The sequence below is a fragment of the Anopheles ziemanni genome, chromosome 2, assembly GCF_943734765.1.
Source record: "Anopheles ziemanni chromosome 2, idAnoZiCoDA_A2_x.2, whole genome shotgun sequence".
NCBI lineage: Eukaryota > Metazoa > Arthropoda > Insecta > Diptera > Culicidae > Anopheles > Anopheles ziemanni.
Genome location: NC_080705.1, coordinates 87,938,409 through 87,954,382, shown reverse-complemented (window position 1 = coordinate 87,954,382; position 15,974 = coordinate 87,938,409). Strand labels below are relative to the sequence as shown.

The 15,974-nt window shown below is 45.0% G+C and overlaps 2 protein-coding genes across 2 annotated transcripts; one reads left to right on the top strand and one right to left on the bottom strand.

Annotated features, from left to right (window-relative positions):
* Positions 1-2,218: 2,218 nt before the first annotated feature.
* LOC131294666 (peptidyl-alpha-hydroxyglycine alpha-amidating lyase 2) lies at positions 2,219-11,742 on the top strand. The gene is made up of 3 exons (XM_058322710.1): positions 2,219-2,458; positions 10,699-10,868; positions 10,941-11,742. Exons 1-3 carry the CDS (start codon positions 2,219-2,221, stop codon positions 11,740-11,742), a joined length of 1,212 nt encoding a protein of 403 aa, XP_058178693.1.
* A 2,794-nt stretch (positions 11,743-14,536) lies between these two features.
* On the bottom strand, positions 14,537-15,646 carry LOC131294665 (microfibril-associated glycoprotein 4-like). The gene is made up of 2 exons (XM_058322709.1): positions 14,760-15,646; positions 14,537-14,681 (listed from the first exon to the last, which is right to left on the bottom strand). Exons 1-2 carry the CDS (start codon positions 15,644-15,646, stop codon positions 14,537-14,539), a joined length of 1,032 nt encoding a protein of 343 aa, XP_058178692.1.
* Positions 15,647-15,974: the final 328 nt, after the last annotated feature.

Here is a 15,974-nt window from a genome sequence, read left to right as displayed (position 1 = left end):
TACGGGATTACTGTGACAACACGTGTCGCATACTCTTCAATTCACGTTAAGCAAGGTATTATGTTACTGTTGCTTTTAAACTCGAACATCGGACCCGAGCGCAATGTCGCGTAATGAAATGTGACAGTTTGTGAGGAGCTTCAAAAAAAGGATATAAAAAGGACTTTTTAGCCAAATTGAGAAAATCATTGAAGTAGTCTCATATGGTACTGATAAAACATAATTTATCGGCTTTTGAATCTTCCAAATGTACAACCAGCTCATGAAAGGAAACAAGTAGTTAAAGAAATTGTGTTGGTTGTGTTTTGTTTTCGAAAGGATTGGGAAAATTGTATGCCACAAAAGCTTCTGCAGACATCTCAACGTATGACGAAGCTTTTGCTACAATTTCAAAAGTATGTAAATTTAAAACACGAACAACGGTTTCACCACAAAAGATAAGTGTTTATACATTCTCTTTACATCAACTTTGTATCTGAAGAGTAAAATAGTTTTTTTTATCCAAAATAAGTCAACAGCTCATTTGAACTCATGCTCTTGGTTTTTCTTCTACTGTTCTTATGGTTATGGGAGTAATTTAGGAAACCAACAAAACACAAGCATACAAAGAAGAAGCTCTTGAAAGGTAATCTTTTGTTCTATCTCAAATGGTGCAACGGTTGATTTCCGCCCGAAACGGATATTATGAAGCTTCCGACAACGTTGAAGAGAGGCAAGTGCGCATGTCCAAGAAACGTTGTCAACACGACAATCAAGATTAGGTTGTTCAAAAAGTTCAGAAAAAAGTCCGCGGTGTTCCCGGTGTCTTTGTCGTTTTTAACTTTTGAAGAAATAATAACAAAATATGATAAAAAGAAAGAATTATAATAAAAAGAAAGAAAAGAATTCTTTTTTATGATTGAAGAAAGCACTGCAAAGTTTTCAAAAGCTCACTGTCATTCACGAGTAGAAAGCTCGATGAGGAAAATGGTTTTCCCACCATTTTTTTCTCTCACGGTAAAAGTAAATCCTTGAGGAGTCTCTGAAGGTTTATGACACACAGACCTTGAAGAACTACATGTAAATAGTAACAGCATGTGGATGCACAGCGAACACAAACACCTGGCAAAACATTTCCTCGCCTGCAGGAAAACAGTGTCCTATGTACTACAGAATACTTCGCGTCGTAGTACCAGCACTAGCACAGAGCGCCCCATCGCCGTGGTATGCGTGAGATTCGCTCCACATTTCCCGCACACAATGGCAGCATCACTCCGTACGTACACCGTAAGGCTTGTCACATCGCACTTTATCAGTCAAAACTGTCCGTGTCAGGCTGGTCCGTTATCCAAACAAGTGCCGTATCTGAGACAGCGCTGCCTCGAACTGTTTGGCGTTTGTTGCGAATCGCCCTCGAAGCCATCGCCGTTCGTCGCGGCAGACATCAGAAGCCTCCCGGACGAGCAGGTTGCCAGGGAAAACTCCGAGCAGCTGTCGGGAGCGTGTCCAGTAGTTCCTCAGCGCGTTCGATCCAGGTTGGATCCGTGGCGGAAGTGAACGTTCGATACATTCGTGCGTGTGTGTGCTTTTCGAAGCGGTGCCCAAAATCGAACGGTCGAAGCAAAAATCATCCCCAAACACATATCGTTTCGAGGGAAACTGTCCAACCATGGCGAGCCGTGGAGTAGAAGTGCCGGAAACGGACTGAGTTCGCTAGCCGTCGGAATCGACTGTGTTTAGTTGCGCGATTGCAAGTTGAGTGTAAGTATTTTCCTCAACGATGAAATGAACGATAGAAAGTGGATCTTGTTTTCATCGATAATCGGAACAACGTTCAAAATGGTAGAGTGAAAATGACGAACAATACGTCGGACATCCGGTGTGCGTAATCTTTTCCACCGACATATGGCAACGTTAATACGAGGTGTTAACATTTGTTACGTTCCACTTGACACTTTGTTTGACGGTAGTGTAGTTTTGTGGTTTTCTTTGAATAAATTTATTTTTCTCGTTTTCTTCATCCATACCCCACGATCCCTTTCGCAGCATCCGGTTAGGTGAAAACAGTTACTAAAGGATCCTTGTTTATCCTTCCTCCTTCCTTCCTACTTTCCTCTATCCGGGCGTTGGGTATCTTTCTCCCGGGGGTTCTTCTTGTTGTAAGTGACAGCCGTCCCCCTTTTCCCGAACACGTAAACCGACGATGACATCGCAGGACAACCTTCCGCGGGGACGCAGGATGATCACCCGGACCGTAGGCGTGTCGAGGGTGATCATCGCCCTGGCGGTGCTGGTGTTGGTGGTGATGCTGGCCGGCGGCACCGACTCGTACACGGTTCCCCGGGACAACGACATCCTGCTGGCGGATGGGTTCTTCAAGCGAATGCGGGATCTGTTTGCCGAGCGGGCCTACGAGGACGCCTTCAGTGTCGGCGGTGGTGGTGGTGGAGTTGGAGGCATGGAAATGGCCGACGAAGCGGTAAGTACATCTCTTAAATCCCCTCCCAACCGGCGGACTAGTTCCGTTCGATCCCATTATAAGGCGGAAATCGAACTGTTCGAGCAAAATATTCAGCTTCATGAGGAGCACTTGAGATTCGCAACGAAACAAAGAAACCAATCAGGATGGCTCGTCTAAAGGACTATCCACAGTCAGTCGGTGGATGGGTTCGGCCCGGAGCCTTTGGAACAATAGTGGATTTGCAATGTTTTGTTAACCAAACGCTGATCTGAGTACCCAACTACAGTTTTACCGTAGTTCAGTGGGGATTGGAGTCATCATCTCCCGCCGGAAAGATATTCTTTCCTGCCAATATTGGCCAACGGTTCCACAAGAGATCCCCGGATACGGTTCAATATCAACCGGTACGGCGCGCGGAATGGAGTATGAATGAAAACGATCCTCGTGAACGTTCAATGGTGATATTGACTTTCGACTACCGACGTTCGAGACTACTAGGAGGATGGCTACCGTATTGTTAATCGGTCTAGGCTTAAGGGTTCAATAAAAACTAAGCACTATTATCGGAAAACGGAGGAAGCAATAGCTTTAGGAGAAGGACGAGGGAAAACGGGAAGTAATTTCGTTCTCGAATGGTTCGCTTTTGGTTGCATTGTTCGGAAATTCCTTATTTTATCACCGGTATCCTTTGCCAGGAGTTGCTTCGGGGTATAGTCGTTCCATGTTTGGTGCGACTACTGTAAGGATGTTTTGGAACTGTTTTTTTTTTTGCCGAGCATATTGGACTGACGACATTAAAGATAAAAAAGAATCTGTTCCAACATGCACAACCTTTAATTTCAACCAATTTGAATCTTCAAATCTTCTGTTTCTCTCAGCGCTGCACTTAATTTTTGTCACGTTTTGAAAGCACGTATGGTTTAGTTCATATGAGCATATGTTTTAACGAATAACAGGTGCCATACTTTTCCCTTATTTGTTCCTCGCATGAAGTAAAATTTAGGTCTTGCTTTTTATTCAATTTTTAAGTTCACTTTTTCTTGGTAGTGAAAATATTGCCAGCAATCTGTGCCACAAATTACCACCTTCAGTAGGCGGATTCATGGACGAGTAGAATCCCACCCAATTTCTTAAAATCACCCAAAATTCTTAGAACCACTGCCGTCCTGTTTCCCCGGGAAGCTTTCAATAACCGACTGAATAATTCATGACGATTTCCTCTTCCACCTGAAGCGGCGAGTTCGGTGATAGATGCGTCAAGGAGATCGGTGAAGTACATCACGTCCCTTCCGGATCGCACACCGAACGGTGGCATAATTAATGTTGCATTTCCACCGGCACCGCATAAGTGTTGTCCGTGTCCTATCGTCCATCTTCGTTACGTGCCGTGGCTTCCGTCTTGGCAAGTGCAAGACGGAGCACACATGACCGGCTCTCGGCTAACCCGAAACGGTGTGCCTCTTATCGCGGATTCTCCCGAGACATTGCTCCCATTTTCTATCCCTCAACTCCAGCTCAGGGAGCGGCAAATTAGATTCCGACAAGTTGCGGTTCCGTGTTGCCCATAAACAAACCGTCTTTGTTTCCGCTGCCACTGAGTGTTGCCGAGTGCGATGGGAGTGAATTTTTCATACGCTATTTTTGGCCCGCTCCTGCTTCCACTAATGCGCCCTAATTGCGTTAGGTAAAGTTACGCCATGCTCAACCAGCCAAACTCCAGCTAGGCCAAGTGTTGCAGAAAAAAAACATAAGTAAAGAAAAAGAAGAAATCCGGAAAGTACAATGTGCGACTATAAAATGTCTTGCCTAATTATAGCCTAGAAATAGATACATCATTGTAAACGCTCTTGTACTCATTTCAAGCACCATCACTTTTTGTTAAAACCCATCGAATTATCAGCCGAATTTGTCGACACTGTAACAACACTGATTGGGATTCCCTTCGTTCGCTCGATAGTGGCAACTCCTACACAGTCTCTTATCACCATCACTCATAGAACAACCGACCAGCATTTGTAGCGCTCTACGACGGGACTTAGTCAAAGAGTAACCACATTATGGCATGACATGGTCAAGGTCGTTTGTGTTTCGTAACAACTGGCCTTAATGGCGAAATTTATCACATAACAGTTCACTGCCCTTTTATTCCACTTCTGAGAATGCAATGTTGTTAACCGTTTTGTTAGATTTCGCAAAACTGTTTAGGCTCAGAGGAAAGTGAAGATAAGTTTGTAACACTATTAGGTTTCAGGGATGAATATTTCGAAGAAACGGTTATTTGCAACTAAAAGAAAAACATACAATAATGCCACATAAAAACTGATAACTATTAGAACCAACGAAATATTTCATTTTAAATCAATTTCCCTTCACTGAAACACAGGGCATACTCAACGATTTTTATACTTAGATCTAGTAGATGATAGTTGTTTTATCTCATTTGTAAAATTTTCAAGAAAAAAGCTTAAAGTTTTCATTAAAATTACTAAATTTACCATCAAAGAAGTCAGATTTAAATTGGAAAATTACGAATGAAAACGAAACAATGGTTGTTATTAAACTTACACAATCGTCTGACAAATCCTTTTGATCCCTTTGTGCACCCTCCAGATCATAATGGGCGACGGCGTTCATTCACAAGATCGCACCTTCTTCTGGCTACTGTTTTGCCAACTTTATTTGCCAACGCCTCTTTTGTAGTCGGTGACGTCGCCGGGCTCGAGACCGCAGCAAGGCTCGGGCAGGGCTTCCGACCGCTACACCAAGCACCTTCTGCTACATGGGCCGACTTTTCGCGGAATTGGATAGAAAAGCCGCATCGTAAACCCGTCGGTAGCCTTGGGTTCGCTTCTTTGCGGGAGATTTAGTGCTTGTTTTGCTATGCTCTGTTTTGTTTCCTTTATTGGTAAGACGTTTTTTCTTCTCTCTCCTCCTTTGTGGAAGGACCGTTGGTTGAAGCATTCAGGGCACTTCAAATGATTCCCATTGCTTGCGATGCGAGCCACTGCAGCCAAGATCCTTCACTCCACTCCTAATGGGGTGTGGGTGGTGCTATAAAACCTCACACAGGGCACCTCGGGGGAGCAGTCAAGTTTCGAACGGGGTTTGTTATTTTCCCTAGCCTACACCCACCCCCTAGGGCGGGTGTCGTATCGAATTGAAAAGTTAGGTTAAAACGACGACACCGAAAGCAAATCGCAAAGAAGAAAGCAACAAACACGCCTTCATACCGGGCGGTAACTTTTCCCAGTGCCTCCGTCCCAATGGGGGTGCAACTTTGGCCCCAAGAAACCGCACATCCACATCGGGCGGGTGAATGGGAAACTTTTTCCACCACAAAACTCCTCGCACATATTTTCCCCCCGGACGTGGCACCACTTCCGTTCACCGGTTCACCGCCGAATTCGGTGGCTTCTGATGGTGATGCCGTCTCGGTGTTGGACACTTCCCACCAGTTCCCATTTGTTCCCACAGGCCCCCGAAATCCCGGTGTCCCGGAAGCACAAAACGATTCTCGGGCCGTATGCAAAAAAGGTCACCGCGCGAGCCTAGGTTTTCCACCACCTCGCGTACCTCGTCGTAAAGCGAGTGAAATCTGACACATCGGAAAGTTGATGGGTACTTTATCTTCTTTTCTCTTCTTGAATTCTATTTGCTCCACCGTTGTTGCATCACAAGACGGAGGGAAGTTTTTGGAGTGGAGTGTTTCCTACGCCATAGAGAATAAGCTAACCCCCAACCCTCGAACGGTTCAGCTCCAAGATGGCGGTGGAAGTTTTGTGACCCCGATGCCGACGCCGCACGCCCCGGCAAGGGTAAAGTTTTTCTCGTTATCTCGCCCTTGTCGTAAGGCGAGGTTCTTGATTGCTGATCGGGTTTGATTTAGCCGGTGGTGTTTCGCTTTTCATTCCTTTTGCTTCTTGGATCATCTGAGACGCACACGGTAAACATGGATAACAATATGCCTTTTTCCACCTTTTGAGGCGAGAATTTAGCCTTTTCAAAACCTGTTGTTTTCTCCACTCTCGTCCAAGTTTCGTTGTGTTCCGATGGGAAAAACTTTTCGGCAGGAATCACGCGCTCGGATGATTGATGGATATTGCCGAACGCGCGGCCCGCCAATGAACCGTGTGACAATATTCGGGGGCCACCTGGTGGGTCACCATTTGGGATCGGCTTTTCCCAACCATCCCAATCTGCAAAGGTGTCTGTGCGGAAGATTTATGGTTTATGACACACGAGTCACCAGCAATATTAACCGCATCGCTACATTAGTCCGTCGATCCAGTTTGGAGAGGGATGGGGACAAATAATTCACAACATTCACACACCGGAGACTTTTCCGGGCGCTCTTGAAGCATTTTTGGGTAGGCTTTTGAAAGTTGTTTATGTAAGTAAGATTTGAACACGCACGATGACGATGACGGGTCCCCCAAAACTACGTGTGTTTTGAAGGTGAACCAAGGCGAAAATTAAAAGCTCCCACAACCGTACGTGTCTAAGTGGTCGTTCCGTTATCGGGCCTCCGGCGGATGCATGCAGTCATAACATCCACACGGCATGTGCCAATGAGATACTACACCATTCTAACGCTGGAAAAGGCTTGAGCAACCAGAGTGTCACCATTTGGGTTGTTTAATGGGAGGCCGGCTAGGATTGTCGAATAATAAAACCTAATTGCTACGGAAGGATAAGCCATAATGATTATGGATGGTCAAAATGTGGCTCCAACCAGATGGTATCCTATGTTGGTGATGAACCCTTTTTCTATAAAATATTTCAGTGAAATGATCAATGATAATGAAATTAAACTGAAAATCAAAACAAGCAAAATAGATATTACTATTCAATAACGTCCTAGAAATGATATGATAGGATCAGAAAAACTCTTGCGTCTTATATTGTTGATTTTTGTGCTAGTTCAGTTTTCTCTAATTTTTCGCACATAAAAACTTTTAACTATTTTTAATAAAGCTTACATTTTTGTAACATAACTCACGACGGAGTTTTTAATTTAGTTTCATATCAATATGATTGTATGTCTGTTTGATTGTAAACCTGTTCATGGATTCATCTGCAATACAAGTTTGGCTGCCATGTGTTAATCAAACATAATGCTATGTTAACAACTTCATACTTTTTAAAAGCATGATGAACTGTTATTGGGTGACTAGTTTCGATAACTTTTTTTACATAATATTTTAACAACAAATTTCAATTTTAAATAGGAGTGATAATTGTTTGCTAAAATCTAAATCACGCATTGAAGGTCGAGCTTATACAATTCCTATAACGTAAATCAAAGTATAAGGCCTAGGATATTTTCTGACCATTAATGAAGACTATCGTTTTCGTACCACTTTTGAACATATGTGTGTCCCATAAAATTTAAATTAAACGCAATTCGGCTTTGAACTGTTTAAAACATAAAACCAGTCCATTAATCATAAATTTCGGTAAAATAAATGATAAATAATTCAATATGCCCCTCGACGATCGTCCACACACTGGAAATAAATCGCTCGACGAACTTACCGCACGCTCCCCAGAGTCCTCGGGGCGATATGAAATATGTATCGGATTTGTGTTTATTTCAGTTTTTTAAAGCAAACCTCCTCACCCATTCAGTGGGAAATATTAATACCTGTAATGGATGTCCTTCGTTGCCGGTTGCGCTTCGTCCAAACATGGGTGGAGTTTACGATTCGCTGGCATTAGGCTTACCTCGAAATGGTCCAGTGAATCGTGTGTCCGTGGTCCGTGCCCTGTCGATCCGATCGCCAACCGAACACGGGACGGGATTTTGACACCGGCTCACGCGCTGCCGGCTTCCCCCCCGGGAGCCCTTAGGCGTAGCTCGGTGGTTATCGTTCCGTACTCCGGTCATATGAGTGTGGAAAAAGCTGAACACTCTGATTCACTCTGGCGTCTTTGGGAAGGAGCATCAAAAATGGCCACGGTGGAAAAAGCGTCCGGCAAACCGAATGAAAGGAATGAGCCAGTACAAAAGGATATTTATTTATATGCTCCAAAAAAGTAAGTAATGGCATCAGGATTATGATTTCGTACCAGGTAGGACGGGAAGCTTTTCAGTTAACGATCCCACCGGGCAATCTTACTTGGCGTAATGTGCGCCGTACACTTTTGTTTGGCCTTAGGGCGCAACGTACAGGATGTTGGAAATCGTATTCCTTCCTTCGTTCGAGGTTCGTCCGCTCCGGAGTTGGTGAGGTTCGGTTATTATGTACAGCTGAATGGATGCCGCTTTCGTCTCATGTCCTCGCCCGATACATTCGATTGAGATATCTTCCATTTCCGGAGGATTTTCTCCACCTCCACCCCGGTCCGAACGAACTCTCACTGGCATTCATCATGCAAATTGTGCCACCGGGCTGAAGTTAGGGCCATCTTTGCATTAATCATGAGTGCTTTCCTCCCGCCAGCCGGTGGTAAACTCACCATCCAACACACACAGACACATAAACGCAAACCGAAAAGCCACCAACATCTAGGACGTCATTGGAGGAAGCCGATTGCCGAGCGGTCGAACCGTGCCGGGCCGTTAAACTCCAACCATTTCCCATAAACATGTCTTGGGTTTTCCATCCCGAACCTGACCCGGCTGCCCGGCTTTTCTCAGCCCCCCCTCCAACCGTCGACTGTGTGTGTAGCAGATGGATATTTTCTTCGAGAAAACCGCACACCGTTTGCGTGCCGGGTGGCATTTGTCTCGGCATTAACGATAGCATACGACACCTGGCGCGTTCGCCGAGCAACTTAAAGCTGAACCGTGTACACACGTGAGCAGAGATGGTGTCATGTGTGCACGCTGGGTGTGTTCCTTATTCCTGCCTCCTTCCTTCCGTTCGCTAACGAGCCAGACGTGTATGGAGCTTCTATTTTTTTTCTTGCGAGCCGATTGAATCGATAAGCGCTATCAACGAAAATTACGGCGTTTCGGGTGGGAATCAATATTCACTTACCACGCACTGCTGGCTGCAATGGGCTGGAAAAGCCGTGAAAAACGTTATCGTAAAGTAAGTGTTTATTCGTTGGCTTCGTACCAGCTGTACGTTTCATTAGAAACAGGTTGGAATGAAAACGAATTTATTTCTTGCCGGGTGTCTTAAGGTTGTCAGTTTCGAGAGTAAATTCAACGAAACACTGCACCTGACTGTTTGTGACTGTTTTATTGCCAAAAACTTGTAACATGCAATGAAGAAGCACAAAAAACTGGTATGTCAATGATGAGAACGATGAGATATGAATATGTAAAGGGATAATCCAACAAATTATTCAATTTATAATAATTGTGTTAAGGATTGTAAAGAGGAACTGAAAATGCTGAGGTTCTGAAAAATTAACACAACATTAAGTGCTTGCTAAACTTTTATAAATAACACAATGTGTATTTTCTGGTATCAAAGTCAGAAAACTATCTCGTATATGGTGTGTACCAACAATGTCTCTTCAATTTACAGATTCCAACAAGGATATACCTAAAATATTGAACAACTGAATCCATCAATTAATGTGATTAGTTTTCTCATAATAATGGCCCGGACACTATATTTGGAGTGCAATTAAAGAACTACTACTATATTGGAAGAGTATTGTATCATCCTTTCGAACCATGTGATTTTTTTAAACTATTGAACAAAATGTGAAAATTGTATGCTTCTAGTAAAACAAAAGGAAAATTTTAAAAGTTTCGATAATTATTTCTAGTTCCATTATGCGTTGAAAATTACCCGCGAATTAGCGTGAATATTGTAAGTTATTCGATTTGTTATTTTACCTTCATGACAGCTCGTAAGGTACTAGGCGTCTCCATCATGAAAAGCGACAGCTTTTTTGGAACAATTTTCCGTTTTTTCAAATTCATGTTAATCTGGTGTAAGCGAGTGCATGCTTTGTTGAAGCTCTTTAACACTTTGTTGCCAGGCGCTTTCTGGGTAAAATATGCGGCAGTCACCGGAATCAAAGTATGCGTGTATCGCGTTGCTCTAATCTCTGCCTACTGTGTGCGCTTGCTTGCGAACATGTTCGTCTTGCCGCCACAACGTTAAGCCAAGCTATCTCGAGTATATTCGGGCTCTGTCAACAAAATGTTAAAAAGGATACTGTCATCGTCGATTTAATCTCATATGAGATTTAAATCCACACCGCCGAGTATGCGGCTCAGACCATTTTTTCTAACCACTCTGCTTTCTTATGCCTTCAGTTACTAATAAGTCTGTAACGCTTCTTAATTTCAGGTCCCGCAAGCGCCGGTGGACACGTCGCACTTGGATAGTCCTCCCAAACCGAAGGTGGTAGAAGGATGGCCAAAGGTCGAGCACTCGTTCGGTCAGGTGACGGCAGTGACGATCGATCTGCAGGGCAATCCGGTCATCTTCCATCGTGGCAGTCGCACGTGGACGGCAGAGTAAGTTGCGTTGAGGGGCTTATAAGATCGTTGTTCGTTTCATCTGATGCGTGTTCTCTCCATGTGTTGTAGGAGCTTCAATGAAAGCAACCACTACCAGCAGATAGCCGAGGGACCAATTGTGGAGACGACGATCGTGACGCTGGCGGCGGCCGACGGTGCGGTGCTGGAGGAGCGTGGAGCCGGCATCTTCTACATGCCCCATGGGCTCACGATCGACCGCGGGGGCAACATGTGGCTGACGGACGTGGCCCTCCATCAGGCGTTCAAGTTCATGCCGGGCCGGGACTACCCGAGCATCACCCTTGGCCACCGCTTCGAGCCGGGTTCGTCCCGGAGCCACCTGTGCAAGCCGACGGCCGTGGCAGTGGCCAGCACGGGGGAGATTTTCGTCGCCGACGGATACTGCAACAGCCGGTTGTTGAAGTATAACGCGGCCGGCCGCCTGATCCGCACCATCCCGCAGCCTCCGGAGTTCCTCTCGCTGCAAGTTCCGCACGGGTTGACGCTGCTCGAGCACCTGGACATGGTGTGCGTGGCCGATCGGGAGAATATGCGCGTGGTGTGCCCGCGGGCTGGCCTACAGACGTCGAACGGTGAGGGCACGCAGGCAGCCACCATCCAGGAGCCGGATCTGGGGCGTGTGTTCGCGGTGGCCGCCTACGGAGACCTGGTGTACGCGGTGAACGGACCCACCTCGCCGATGATCCCGGTGCGTGGCTTCACCATCGATCCGCGCTCCGAGACCATCATCGACCACTGGGGTCCGCAGTTCGAGAACCCGCACGCGATCACCTTCTGCCCGAACGGCTCGGCCATGTACGTCACCGAGATCGGCCCGAACCGGGTGTGGAAGTTTTCGCTAACCAACTAAGCGGTTCCGCCGCCAGCTGGGAACACGGTTCGACAGGCTCCTTTCGAAGCACCACCCCAAGTACCGTCCCGGAGGCGCACCCACCATCGCCCGCACCGTGCCGTGTCTCGCCATCCATCCGAGCCACCGAGTGACCACGACTTAGCCCTCGAGGGTGCGATCCAACCGACACCAGTCGCACCGGAACCAAACCAAACAACACAAGAACCATCGCAACGAAACACCAACACCGTTGAAGCCGGGAAGATAACGTGAAAAGTCGAAACCCACCACGGGGAAGCGTGCTTCTGGGGAATTGTGCATAGGGTGGCCAATCGGGGTCGCTAGCCGAACCGGTTCTCTACTCCTCGCTCAGGCCAGTCAAACCCATGGCCGACCCGACACTTGTCATGTCCAGCCGGGCAAGGGTTGGCACGACCATGAACGTCACCTGACTGTTTTTGTTCCATATTTTTCGGTTAAATTATTCAAACCCACGGGAAAGGGCCACTGCATCATCCAAGAGCCCCGAGGTAACACAATAAACTTGGCAACCAACATCTTCACCTTGAGAAGTTTAAACAAACAAAAACAAAACTTAAGACGATAAGCACCGGAGATGCTCTCGGGACGTTCCAAGGAAAGTATGCCACTAAGCCGCATCGTCTTGCTGCGGGCGGCAATAAAAATATCTATAGAAATATACAGCCATATTCATATACATAGATGCACCACCATCAATTAATGGTACTTTAGAGGGTTCCCTTCCACGCGCGTAGCGGCGTTGGTTTTGAGCAAGTTCGGACAATTTTAAATTTAATCTACTTGCAAAGCAACACCTAAACAAAATAGGAAACAAACATGATTATGAGAGAAGAAAACGGCAGTAGAAACGAACCAAGATTATAAATCAGAAATCGATTTATAAATACATAACAATAAAAATAAATAACCATTCACGCTCATACACACGCACACAAACACATTACTGATGCATTAGTTGTAAAAGAATGGTTGAAAATTATAACCTTCTTCCTACAGCTTACAGTTCTACAGTCCTAATGCAAGAGTTGGGGAAAAAGTTTCAAACAGAATAATAAGTAGCGAAACCAAAGGAACGTTTTCTGCAAAAAAAATCAAAGCGACTAACATTTTCATGTCTGCTTCGTTTGAGCAAGTGTTAGTAAAGTTAGTAGGAATTTATGCTACCAACATTCCGTGAACTAGCATAACGACAAAACACATTTAGAGGAAACCACTAACGCCGAACAGGAAACTAAGAAAAGAGCACCAAGAAGTCATGGAAAGAGACAAGAAGGGGTGGAAAAATCATTCATTGCTGCACGGCGTTCACATTTTTCACATTGATTTTTTCCTGCGCCTGACCATCACCATAAACCAGCACCAACCAGCGTAGAGAATCGAAACATTTGTTAGAGTTTGCCTAAACAAAACAATAAGAAGGAAAACATAAACCCTACAGTCCGCGCTACTCGGCGTTAAGGATCACATACAATACGTAGCTCGCAGAGACGCCAGGTTCGAGAAATCTTTCTAAATGCAAATGCATATTTTTATACGACGATAGAGCGTCACAGCTAATAATAGGCCGCCTTTTATTAAAAAAACAAAGAGGATAAAGTTCAACTTAAATATCAATCATACAAACACAACACACACACACAGTCAGACACAAACTGTGGAATGTACGTATGTGTACGCAAGGAATTAGGAAGTTATTGAATTCCTCTGTCCTGGATTGGAAGCGGCCCGTTTTGATGGAGCAGAACCTTTCTTCGCAAAATAATGGAATAACTTAGAGCCATCTTGTTGGATAAGCAGGAAGTATTGATTATGGCAAAATACGAGTACAAGTAGATGAATTATTAAATATTATCGGAAATTATTTTGTGTAGTCTAATACCTGTGTTACAACGCAAAGGCAAACATTACATCCATAGAATTTCTTGTTCCATCATATCAATATGAATACGACGGAAATGCCGCACCACATGGGGTGGATGTTAGTAACGTTTGCATAACAATTCAGAATACAACAAAACAAAAACACTTCAATCGTAGAGAACCTGTTAACCTTCAAACAATTCCAAAGTGAAATTAACAAGTTTTAAAAATAACACAATACTATGGTTTCGGCACTCGGCGACCAAAAAAAGGGTGAAAACATAGCGACAACTGCATTCAAACAAATTATCATTTAAATTTGAGCTACCCATGATGAAGGGGGTAAAAAAATCTATAAACCCAATAATTCGTGCTATGTCACTATGCTATATATACATATATACACATATATACGTATTATTATATACGCAAGAGATAAAATATATGACGCATATATTATTCGACACCATAATGGAGAAAAAGGAAAGCATAAACACTCCCGTGAGTAATACACAAAACACGGTAACCCCGGCGACTTTCGCGGGCCATTTTGTTATTAGAAAATCTAGACAAAGCCACACAAACGTACACAAGCATAAAAAATACATCACCCCCTGTTGAACCACCAAAGTAGCACGGTTTGCTTCACATCCGCGGAGAGAAAAAAACATTTCCCTGCAGCTGGGTAACTTTCCGATTTAGGCGCTTGGCAGAGTTTGAGTTTCCGATGACCAAAAGTGCATACAGTTAGAGGTCCTTCCGGACGTTCTGAACAGGAGCAAACATCCCACGGCGCCAGTTGATTATTGCAATAAAACATCCTCTTATTTTCACGCCTTTCTTTTCCAACACGTGTGTTACTGTTGACGATGTTTTGCTTGGATCCTTTTGTTCTTCCTCAGGCAACGATTTAGGATTCACTCGTGTCGGTGTCTGCACTGTAAGGCCGGATCATCATGGTGGTTTTGCGTAGCGTTTCAAAGTCGTTGAACTCCTTCCAAACCATGCCATCAAGCTTGTTTACCGACTCACCGTAGAATCGTCCATTCAGGAAGCTGCAAAGGAAAAATAAAATGTCACACAATTGGTAGTCATTGTCTTAGCAAATGATCGATGGCAAAACCAACACGAACCTCTCCATACATCGGTGGAACCACCATCCTCCATGATAGACTGCCGCACAGTTGCTCCGGTTCACGCTATCGTTGTCCCGGTCGCTCGTCGAGAATGCACTATTCTCGTGATAACGCAAAGAGTCACCGACGGTTCCGCTGTATTTGCCCAATGAAGTGAGCCGATAGTTATCGCTTTCGGGTCCAACCGAAAAGTTATCATAGTGTGCGTAGCCAATCTCACCGGAAAACGTTTCCAGCACTATCAGCAACTCGTGGCGACCACCCGCCTGCAAAATATCCCGGACCGTCTCCAATCCGAGCCAGTGGTCGCCCTCCACGTTGCCAAAACCGATCCTATACTTTTCCCAGGATCGATCAAAGTTCACCTCCGCGGATGATTTACGCTGGAACACTGTCCAGCCCTTGCCGAGCGATTCGATATTTACACGTTCACGGTAGACCGGCCGCAGTTGTCCGTGGGGACCGACAATCTGATGCAACCCGACCGCTTGGTCCATGGTCTCCATCTTCCGTGCCATCCGACGCACCACATCCGCCGTTTGTTTTTGCAGTTGTTTTTCCTGATCGTTTATTTCCTTTTCAACAGACGTTAGCTGCTTCTCAATCGCCGCAATTCCACTCTTTATTTTCATTTCACTCTCCATGGTCATCTTCATTTGTTGGACCATCAGCGTCTCCAGTTTTTTAACACTCTCCGCAAGTGTTTCGATTTGCTTCCCAAAGTGTTCTTCGAGGCGTATCTCCAATACGGACATGTGTTCCATTAGCAGTTCGAACATTAGTCCCGGAACGTCAGTTATCACATTAGGACCATTGTTGCAATTGATCCTAGGCACCAGAATTCCACCGATTAATGCAAACAAAATGAAGGTGGATATTGCCATCTTTTCATGAGTGAATGAGTCTTACGCGACACGATGTTTAATGGTCAACTGGCCTCACATTTTTTGAGTGGTGAAATTCTCCAGTAGAATAACTTATCACTACCAGTGGGTTTTTATTATTGTTATCAGCACGCAAACATTCGTACCACTAAACCGAGCCAGTGCTCGCCTTTGATGGACCCGAAAACCGTCCATGCCGAACCTTCTCTGGAAGACGATTCAGCTTCCGCCGAAACCGTGCTCGTTTGTTGGATCCACATAAACGTTGAATTCCTTGTTATCGACGAAAAGTTGTTGCGTTCCAGATACCGTATTTTATCGAGTATAG